The sequence below is a fragment of the Bison bison genome, unplaced genomic scaffold (genome assembly GCF_000754665.1).
Source record: "Bison bison bison isolate TAMUID 2011002044 unplaced genomic scaffold, Bison_UMD1.0 scf7180017864238, whole genome shotgun sequence".
NCBI lineage: Eukaryota > Metazoa > Chordata > Mammalia > Artiodactyla > Bovidae > Bison > Bison bison.
Window position 1 is genome coordinate 433,916 of NW_011494810.1, and position 10,678 is coordinate 444,593.

General features: G+C 34.5%; 1 protein-coding gene across 1 annotated transcript; it reads right to left on the reverse strand.

Annotated features, from left to right (window-relative positions):
• Window positions 1-8,952: 8,952 nt before the first annotated feature.
• Window positions 8,953-9,897, reverse strand: LOC104993382 (olfactory receptor 2G3). The gene has a single exon (XM_010846621.1). The coding sequence runs from the start codon at window positions 9,895-9,897 to the stop codon at window positions 8,953-8,955; it is 945 nt and encodes a 314-aa protein (XP_010844923.1).
• Window positions 9,898-10,678: the final 781 nt, after the last annotated feature.

A 10,678-nucleotide genomic window follows, 5' to 3' on the forward strand; every position in this document is an offset into this window, starting at 1 on the left:
TCACAAAGAGTCGGACATGACTGAGCGACTGAATTGAACTGAACTGAACTGAATACTGTATTATATATTATTATTTTATATATGCCTTTGAAAAACATTGTGAGGCTTGAAAATCGGTAGTCACTAACACACACCTCTATATTTACCTATATAGTGGATGTAGTTGTCAGATACAGGTCCTACAGAAATTTAGATACCAAAAAAAATTTTAAGCTGAGTTGTTGATGAAGTAAATTTTTAAATTGCCTTATGAAGAATCGAAGAATTTTGAATGAATGAAAGTATCCAGATTCCAGGTGGAGGAAGGATGCAGGGTTATGGAGATGGAAAAGTAAATAACACACATGTGTGAAGTTAGCATTTGTATAATCCGTGGATGAATAAAAGTATTAAAGGAAATCCAAGTTACCATGACTTGTTAAAATTGCATAAATAACATTTTGATTACATAATTCCAGGTGTCTACTATGTAAGTATCTATAGAAGCAACTTCAATGTTTCAACCAAAGAAGAATATTCAAACAATATTTTTTTATTATGAAGATTTTCTGTTAGACTTAAAAAAGAATAATACATCTAAGAGAAGAGTAGTTACTTTGTTTAGGGGCACAATTATGTATTTAATAATGATTTGGAAAACTAACTGTACTAATTTAAAAAGAGGGAAAAAATGACTTTTCAATCAGTTTTTGCCTTGAATGTTCTCTTGGTAATTAACCAATTTAATTTGATCAAAAGTAAACTTGAATTACTTCACCAACTCAAAGCATTAATTTGTGTGTGTGTGTGTGTTTTTCCTGAAGACAAAGCATTCTTTGAAAAAATATTGTGCTAGTCAAATTCTCAAAGATATGAATCACACAATAATAGTACACGCTTGACAGGTTTGTATGGAAGAGTTGGATAAAATCACACCTTGGGAAGTGCTTAACCAATATTTGGAATAAAGTGGAGTTGAATCAGTGAGTTTTTGCTTTATAAATGTAGATTCAGTCCTCTTTAGGGGAATACATTTCAGAATAACATTGCAAAATAAAAAATCATACTTTTCTACTCACTAAACTAAATCAACGATCATCTGCCCTTCCCCTCCAGAATGGTCCTAATGTAACTTCCACAAAAGTTGGTTTCTTGGTGTGCTTATTTCTAGATTTAATAAAATATTTATCCAGTTACTGAAAGAAGTACATCTGTATTTTGAGATGTTTAGAAGATATGTCTAACAAAACTAAAGATTCATTGTGCTCAGTTGTGTCTGGCTCTTTGCGGCCTCTGGACTGTCGCCCTCCAGGCTCCTCTGTCCATGGAATTTTCCAGACAAGAATGTTGGAGTGTGTTGTCATTTCCTACTCCAGGGGATCTTCCTGACCCAAGGATCAAACTCATGTTTCTTGCATCTCCTGCATTGGCATACAGGTTCTTTACCATTAGCACCACCTGGGAAGCCCAAAGATTTTCTGCTTTTATTGTTGCTACATTAGCTTAATTTTTGACATAATGTCCACCAATTGTCAACTCCAATTATCTGTAGTTTTAGTCTTATTTCAAACTCCACTTTGTGTTACTCACACTTATTCTATATTTTTTATACAGCTTCTAATTTAGTCTATTTTTAAATATTTTACCTTTTTATCTTTTACATATCACCATAAATACATTCACTTATGAAAAGAAAAATATCATTATTTTCCATATTTACTTCATTAAAAAATCCTAAACATTTAGTTTAGTATCTGTGTTTTAGTATCTTTGTTCTCTTCTTCTCCACTCTCTTTATATATAACATATACCAAGACCCAGTAAAATCAGTTTGGTTAAGCAATTTATAGAATTATTTTGAAAAATCTAATAAAATGGATGACTGATTAAGAAATAGTATCATATAAACAGTACATAAATGAATTCTAAATGTTTTGCAATGTGTTACCTCATGTGTTCATCACAACAACCTGTAAATAAAGACATGTTATTAAACTTGATTTCTGGGACTTCCCTGGTGGTCCAGTGATTAAGATTTTGCCTTCCAGTGTAGAATGTACAAGTTCAATCCCTGGTCAGGGAGCAGAGGTTCCACATGCCTCATGGCCAAAAACCCAAAACATAAAACAAAATCAATATTGTAACATATTCAATAAGGACTCTTAAAGAGTATAGTTTTAAAAAATTAAAAATAAACTTGATTTCATAGATAAGTAAGTTTAAAGTGTCTTCCTCACAAAATGTCAACAATCTCTCCAAAGATGGTACACCAAGTCTTAAAGTTGCAAGTTTATACGTTAAAATGAATAAAGGTGTACTACCTGAATGGTTCATTCTGATGGTTAATCATTGCATTGATTTATCATGTAGATAGAGAAAGAAATCATAAGAATAAAATAATCAAAGATAACAACAAAAACAAAGAAGAAAGCTGTACTGAGACAAAGATGGTGATATGGATCAGATAAAAAAAATTTCTGGGGATGAAAGTTAATTATGAACAGGAGTTGGAGGCATAAACCAGAGTTGGAGCAAAGACTTCTATATGAAAGCTATAAGAAATCAGTCTCACAATCAACTCACCCAGACTCCTCAAGCTGGTAGACCATGACCTTAGATGAACACACAAGGATTCTTTCCAATCAGCTGTTGGATGCTGTAGGAAAAATTCTGAAAATTTTCTTTCTCATCTGATATCAATGTGAATAAATAGATTACCCATCTCTTTCATATCAGGATCTTTTATTATTTAAACTCTGCTACTAAAATCAGTAGAATACCAAAAATCTGCAATTCCAGAGTGTGGACTACAGTTTATTCCCTAGACCTTAGGCTAGCCAGAGTGGATAGCTTAGATTTCCCTGGGGCTAAATTACTGGCAACATCTCCAGCAACTCAAAAAATTAAGCAGCTCATACTATCCAGGAATTAGTCATTCAGCCTGTATGCATAAGAAGCCATGTTAAGTGCCCATTTATTTTTAGAAAAGACATCAAACTTGTTAACAGAAAATTTAAAATTAGACTGCCAATATGATGTTTTGAACTGTTACAACTTGTTTGATCAGTCAAATGTATTTTGCGGGGCAAGGTTTCATGAGGGCATATTGTAAAACCCATGGTTTGTCTGATGTGTGTGTGCCTAGGTAAAGCAAAGAACCGATCTAGATCATAATTTATTCACACTTGAAGAACAATTTGAACATAGCATATATATCATGTCTATGACATAGGCTCTATGAATTTACTTTCTGTTGTTCCATAATTATCACTTAGGGCAAAGTAAAATAAACTTGTTTAAACATATACAAAGTAATTGAAAATTTCATTTTAACAGTCTATTTAAATAAAAAATAATAATAAAGGTGTCTAACTTAATGGCAGCATTATTTTTAATTACTCTAAATTATTTTTTAAATACAGAGATATTTAATTATATACACACTGAAACAGTAACCCATCTTTAGGGAAGTAAAGTTTTTCTCTTTATTATTAAAATATGATGAAGAGGGACTTCCCTGATGGTCCAGTGGTTAAATGCAGAAGACTTGGATTCAAACCCTAGTCAGGGAACTAAGATCCCACTTGCCACAGAGAAACTAAGCCCATGAGCCACAACTAGAGACCACGCATGCTATGACTACTGAGCCCACATGCCACTAGAGAGTCTGTGTGCCTCAGTGAAAGACCCCACATGCTCAATTAAGACCCAACACAGCCAAATAAATAGGATGATCAATGGCTATTTTAAAAAAAAGAATGCTCTAAGGCCAAACAAATAATAAAATATGATGAAGGCACATAATAGAATTTTTTAAATAACATATGTGTTATAAAGTTGCCCCTGACCATGCTCAAAACACACTTTGTCTATTGTGTTTTCTTAGTTATTACATTTAACTATTTAAATGCCAGTCAATTTTAGGCAAAGTGTGGGCACATGGCTCTAGTTTATTTCCAAAGAATAATTAGTCACCCCAGAAACATTAATTGAACAGGCCTCTGTATTACTTTGTGTTGTTGCCTGTGCTACACAAAACTTCTGTGTACAGTCATCAAAACAGTATGGTGCTGGCACAAAAACAAATATAGATCAAAGGAATAGATAGAAAGCCCAGAGATAAACCCGTATACCTATGGTCACCTAATCTATGACAAAGAAGGCAAAAATACACAATGGAGAAAAGACAGTCTCTTCAATAAGTGATGCTGGAAAAATTGAACAGCTCCATGTAAAATAATGAAATTAGAACACTTTCTAGCACCATAACACAAAAATAAACTCAAAATGCATTAAACACCTAAATATAAGGCTCACACTATAAAACACTGAGGAAAACATAGGCAGAGCACTCTTTGACTTAAATCACAGCAAGATGTTTTAGGATACACTGCCTAGACTGGCAAAAAAATAAAAACAGTTAAAAGTGAAAGTGAAAGGTTAGTTACTCAGTCGTGTCCAACTCTTGCATCCCCATGTTGTACCCCCACCAGGCTTCTCTGTCAATGGGATTTCCCAGGCAAGAATACTGGAGTGAGTAGCCATTCCCTTCTCCAGGGGATCTTTCTGACCCAGGGATAAAACCCAGGTCTCTTGCACTCCAGGCCAATTCATTACCATCTGAACCAGCAGGGAAGTCCCAGAGTCATAAAAACAAAACTAAATGGGACCTAATTAAAAGCTTTGCACAGCAAAGTAAACCATGAGTGAAAGTGAAGTCCCTTAGGCGTGTCCTACTCTTTGAGACCCCATGGACTGTAGTCTACCAGGCTTCTCCGTCCATGGGATTTTCCAGGCAAGAGTACTGGAATGGGTTGCCATTTCCTTCTCTAGGGGATTTTCCCAACCCAGGGATTGAACCCAAATCTCCAGCATTGCAGGCAGACACTTTACCCTGTGAGCCACCAGGAAAGTCAAAGTAAACCATAAACAAGATGAAAAAACAACCCTCAAAATGGAAGAAAATATTTGCAAACAGAGCAACTGATAAGGGAATAATCTCCAAAATATACAAATAGATTATGCAATTCAGGATACAAAACAAACAGCCCAATAAAAAAATGGATGCTGCTGCTACTGCTAAGTCGCTTCAGTCATGTCTGACTCTGTGCGACCCCATAGATGGCAGCCTACCAGGCTCCCCTGTCCCTGGGATTCTCCAAGCTGGAGTGGGGTGCCATTGCCTTCTCCAAAAAAAAATGGATAAAAAATCTAAATAGTTTTATCTCCAAAGAAGACACACAAATGACTAAAAAGGACATGAAAATATGCTCAACATCACTAATCATTAGAGAAATGTAAATCAAAAGTACAGTGATGTATCACTTCACCCCAACCAGAATGACCATTATCAAAATATCTACAAACAGTAAGTTCTGGAGAGGGTGTGAAGAAAAGGAAACCCTCCTACACTGTTGGAGGAATGTAAGTAGTTACAGCCACTGTGGAGAACAGTATAGAAATTTCTTAAAAATCTAAAAATATAGCCATCATATGATCCCACAATCCCACTCCTAGGCATGTATTCAGAGAAAACCATAATTTGGAAAGCTACATGCACCCTAATGTTCACTGCAGCACTATTTACAATAGCAAGGACATGGAATCAGTCTAAATGTCCATCAATATAAGGATGAATATAGAAGATGTGGAACATATATACAATGGAATATTACTCAGTCATAAAAAAGAATGAAATAATGCCATTTGTGGTAACAGAGATTGTCCTGCTTAGTGAAGTATGTCAGACAGAAAATGACAAGTATCACGTGTTATCGCGTACATGTGTAATTTTTAAAAAGGAGGGTAACAAATGAACTTATCTACAAAAAACAGAGTAGATGTAGAAAACAAAACTTATGGTTACCAGGAGGTAAGAGGGGACTGATAAACTGCGGGATTGGTATTGACATATACACACGTATATACAATACTGTATTTAAAATAAATAACTGATAAGAACCTAGTGTATAGCACAGGAAACTCCAAATCAATGCTCTCTAATGGCCTATATGGAAAAGAATCCAGAAATAGAGTTGTATATATATGTGTATAACTCTCACCTTGCTGTGCACTTGAACACATCATTGTAAATCAACTATACTCCAATAAAATTAAAATATTCTGCTAAAAAATAGCTTAAGCTAAGCATTTTGTATATTTTTCCCATTAAATTAAAAAAATTACTCTATAGGTTTCTGAACATGGAAACAAGTATTAATGATTTTTTAATTTAGATTGATCAAAAAATCCATAAACAGGGAGAGATTTCCCAATATTGGCTATTATTTCTATTTCATAAATTACAAATTAATAAAATATTTAAATCATATGCCTGAAGTTGGAAATATTCTGTTCAGAGATGTTGGCAAACTGATTTGGTTGTTCTTATTTATATTCTGTAGTACGCTAAGATTAAATTTTGTTTGGATGATATTTATAAGATAGTCAAATATTTTATTATCAAAATATGGCTTATTTTTTAAATCATAGAAAGCAAGCTATTTATACCACATGCTAATTATCTGATAAAAAGGTAAATTCTCAACCTTAAAATGTGATTTTTCAAATTTTATCTGGCTAAATATAATTAAATATTTAAGTTATCCCTGAGCTAGGACACTTTTGATCATAGCTATGCCTTTTTGTTTCCTTTCTTCTCTAGGCAAAGCTGATATAATAAAAAAGTACTGTCAATATATAACTTCCTTTTTTAACTTAATTTTCTAAAGACAAATATTCTGTGACATTGGTTTAATCAAATCCAGAAACTTTGTTATTTTCATTAGTTTGGAAGCATAGTCACAATCATAGTATTGAAAATCTTGTCTTTATAAATGTTCGTTAACCATGCATTATTAATTCAAATCCTTTTATGCATATCATATTTAATTTTCTTGCAACACACAATATTTGTGTGAATTTTGATTCTCCACCTCTTATCCAAGGAACGTTTTCAGTCTTTGCCATGTTCAACAGATAACACCAACTTTAACTTCAATAAGAAATAAAGTGGAATACTACTCTGTAACCCAAATTTTCCATGGTAAAGAAAATGTTTATTGAAGCTACTTCTTATTTATACCACACATAATCAAGAGTTATTTACTCTGCACATAGTTACTTTTGAATTATCTGCCAGTATTCAGTTTTATAATCATTTTTCCCCATATTTTAAGTTACTGATATTGTGCAAAGTTCCACATTATCTTTTTATATCTAGTTAAAAATTGCTCATATTATATTTCTGAAATCTAGTTTTGATGATATGTCTTTTCAGTCGTATCTGACTCTTTGCCACACTATGGTCTATAACCCGCCAAGCTCCTCTGTCCATGGGATTCTCCAGGCAAAGAATATTGGAGTGGGTTTCCATACCTTCCACCAGGAGATCTTCCCAACTCAGGGATCGAACCTGCGTCTCTTACATCTCCTGCATTGGCAGGTGGGTTCTTCACCACCATCACCACTTGGAAAGCCTGAAATCTAGTTTTAGAAGTTTCATATTAATAGAAACTTCCATTTCTAATGGGTAGCTTACCCATTTTTGCTATAGGGAATGATTTATTCTCCACATAAAATGATAAGAGTTATAAATTTCAATGTAGAATAGTATTGCGCATCATTGATGCCTGTTTTGAAAAAGAAAAAATATTGATTTGTCAGAAATTTTACTGCTTTGTTGAAAATGACACAACAGAAAAGCTTTGATAACCCATTGCCCTCTTTATGAGACAATGTACTAGGAACAATGAATTAATTATCAATCAAATATAATCTGTTTTCTGCTACTTATCATTAACTTTCATATTTGCTCTATTCTTTTCCAAATAGTATAACACAGACACACAGACACACACTTAAACACACATATATTTACAGAATTACTACTGTAGCCTGTACAGAATCATATGTTGTATATGGAGTGGAATACGTGTGTTTACAATGCAAAAAAGAAAAAAATTATACCAAAAGTGACCCACCTTTTCATAACTGTAATGTTTTCTTGACGTACTAAGATTCATTAGATAATCTTTGACTGAGACTTCTTTATTACTTTAAGTGATAAAAATTATTTTAAAAATAATGGTGCATTTTGAAGTGTAATTATTCTTATCTGATTAGAAAATGATTTAGAACAAAATTATTGAATTACTTTTTCTCTTAAAAGTTTTGCATGCCGTGACCTAAGAACACAAAAGGAGATGCACTTAGTAAGTTATCCAAAATAATGTTTATAATATTTTATTTCACTTGCTTCTTCCTAAAAGGTATTTTTAAATGACAAATGGGTTATGTAAAAGAATAGTTAATACAATATCTTCCTGAGTAATAAATTGACACTATGAGGGTTTTGTTTTTTGTTTTTTTTTTCCTGTTTGGGTAGAGGAAGTGCATACATAAAATACTTATTGTCCAGTGTGAAGCTTTAATGAGTGCAGCAGTAGGAAATAAATATAATGTATTTGACAGAAAGTTGGACAATTCACTAAAATTGAAAACAAATTAGATAAGGTGGCTAAAAGTCCTTAATATTTAATAGAGAAAATATGCTCAAGAGAATATACATTATGAATAAAGAGCTAAAATGTATTATATTATCTTTATAAATTTTATTTGAAAGTGGTCCTAGAAAAGTCAATCAAAATTTCTTAACTTTCAATGAACAATTGCTAAATACTTAATGGTTTACTTTTTTTTTGTTGTTTGAATCCTTGGGAATAAGTGTCGGAAGTAAAATACAGACTTTGTGGTGAGGTCACAATGTATACCCATGCACAATTCTGTTTCCCATGGTTCAAGCTCTCAACAAATAAAGATATATACATTTTGTTATTTACACATAAAAGAAGAGAATATTCCTTATGTAGATAAAACAAGTGAACAATAATTTAATTTGTGTAAAATTGAGAACAGTGTTTTGGCTAAGTAGAAACTGAGTAACTACATGACTTATGATCACTTCCTTGCACATCATGTCTGTAGAAAGCACAGTTTTCCTGTGAGAAGCTTCTTCAGTGCATCTTTCACATCCTTGTTTCTTAATGTGTAAATAATAGGATTTAAGGTGGGGGTCACCATGGTATAGAAAAGTGAAATGAACTTGCCTTGGTCCTGAGCATAACTGTTGCTTGGTTGCAGGTACATGTAAATTATGGTGCCATAGAAAATGATCACCACCGTAAAGTGGGAGGAGCAGGTGCTGAAGGCTTTGCGCCTTGCCTCCACTGACTTGAGCCTCAGCACTGCTTGAGTTATGAAGCCATAGGAGATAAGGATGAGTGCTGGGGGGATTAGGAGAAACAGGATACTAACAACAAAAAGGACCAACTCATTGATGGTGGTATCCACACAAGCCAACTTAAGGAGAGCTGGTACTTCACAAATAAAATGATCCAGCCTGTGGTTGCCACAAAAGGGCAACTGCAAAGTAAAGGTTGCATGAATCAAGGAATTGGCCAAACCACTGAGCCAGGAAATAAATGCCAGCTGCTGGCATAGCCGTGGGTTCATGATGACCACATAGTGAAGAGGTTTGCAAACAGCAACATAGCGATCCAAGGCCATCACAACCAGGAGGATACACTCGGTTGAGCCCAGTGCTAGAGAAATATAGAGCTGTACCACACAACCACCATAAGCGATGGTTTTCTCTGGTCCTCGCAGGTTAACTAGGGTCTGAGGTGCAAGGCTAGTAGTGAAGCAGATGTCCAGAAAGGAGAGGTTGCCGAGAAAGAAGTACATAGGGGTATGAAGACGAGGATCCAGGTATGAGATGATGATAATGGTGATATTTCCCACAAGGGTCAGGAGGTAGAACAAAAGGACAAATACAAAGAGCACAGCCTCTAGGCGAGGGTGGTCTGAAAATCCTAGAAGGACAAAACCAATCAGAGAACTCTCGTTGGCTTTTTCCATCCTCTAGAGGGAACTGCACCTGCTAAAAGAGAACATTTGAAACAGCTCATCCCAGAATCACAGAATGTATGAGCTGAGGGGTCAAGAAGACTGACTTGTCCAACCTGTTGATTTTTCATCCCCAATGTGTTACTGGGCTTCCCTAGTGGCTCAGTGGTAAAGTATCCATCTACAGTGCAGGAGACTTGGATTGGATCCCTGGGTTGGGAAGATCCCATGGAGAAGGAAATGGCAACCCACTCCAGTGTTCTTGTCAGGAAAATCTTATGGACAGAGAAGCTTGGCAAGCTATGGTCTATGGTGTCGCAAAGAGTCAGACACGACTGAAGCAAATGAGCAATGTGTTACTGACTTAGAACATTAATCCATGTTACTTCATTCCAGTCCAATGACTCTTCTTTAAAAATCATAAATGCTTTCAGTGTTGGGGTTATCTGGAAACTGATTATTAAAGTCACTCAAGGTGGATATTTGTGTGCATATCAAGAAATGTGAAATGATCTACTTACTTCTGAAATCAAGTGTCTCTCAAAATAAAGTGAACAGCATATCATGGTTTTTAACTGTTGACAAAATTTGCATGCAAAATATGATATTCAGGTTTTATCATAGGCACAAATGGAAATGGGAAATTTCTTTGCATCTTCCCCCTACATACACGCACTCTTAAACTCTCATCTCTAGTCACTGCCTAAACAGAGGAAAGGAGGATAGTCATGCATTTAATTGTATATCTAGACAGACAAAGCAAAATTGAATAGTTAAGTGATAATTCAAATTT

Coding starts and splice junctions, on each gene's coding strand:
- LOC104993382 (XM_010846621.1), bottom strand. CDS start 9,897: ATGGAAAAAGCCAACGAGAGTTCTCTGATTGGTTTTGTCCTTCTAGGA.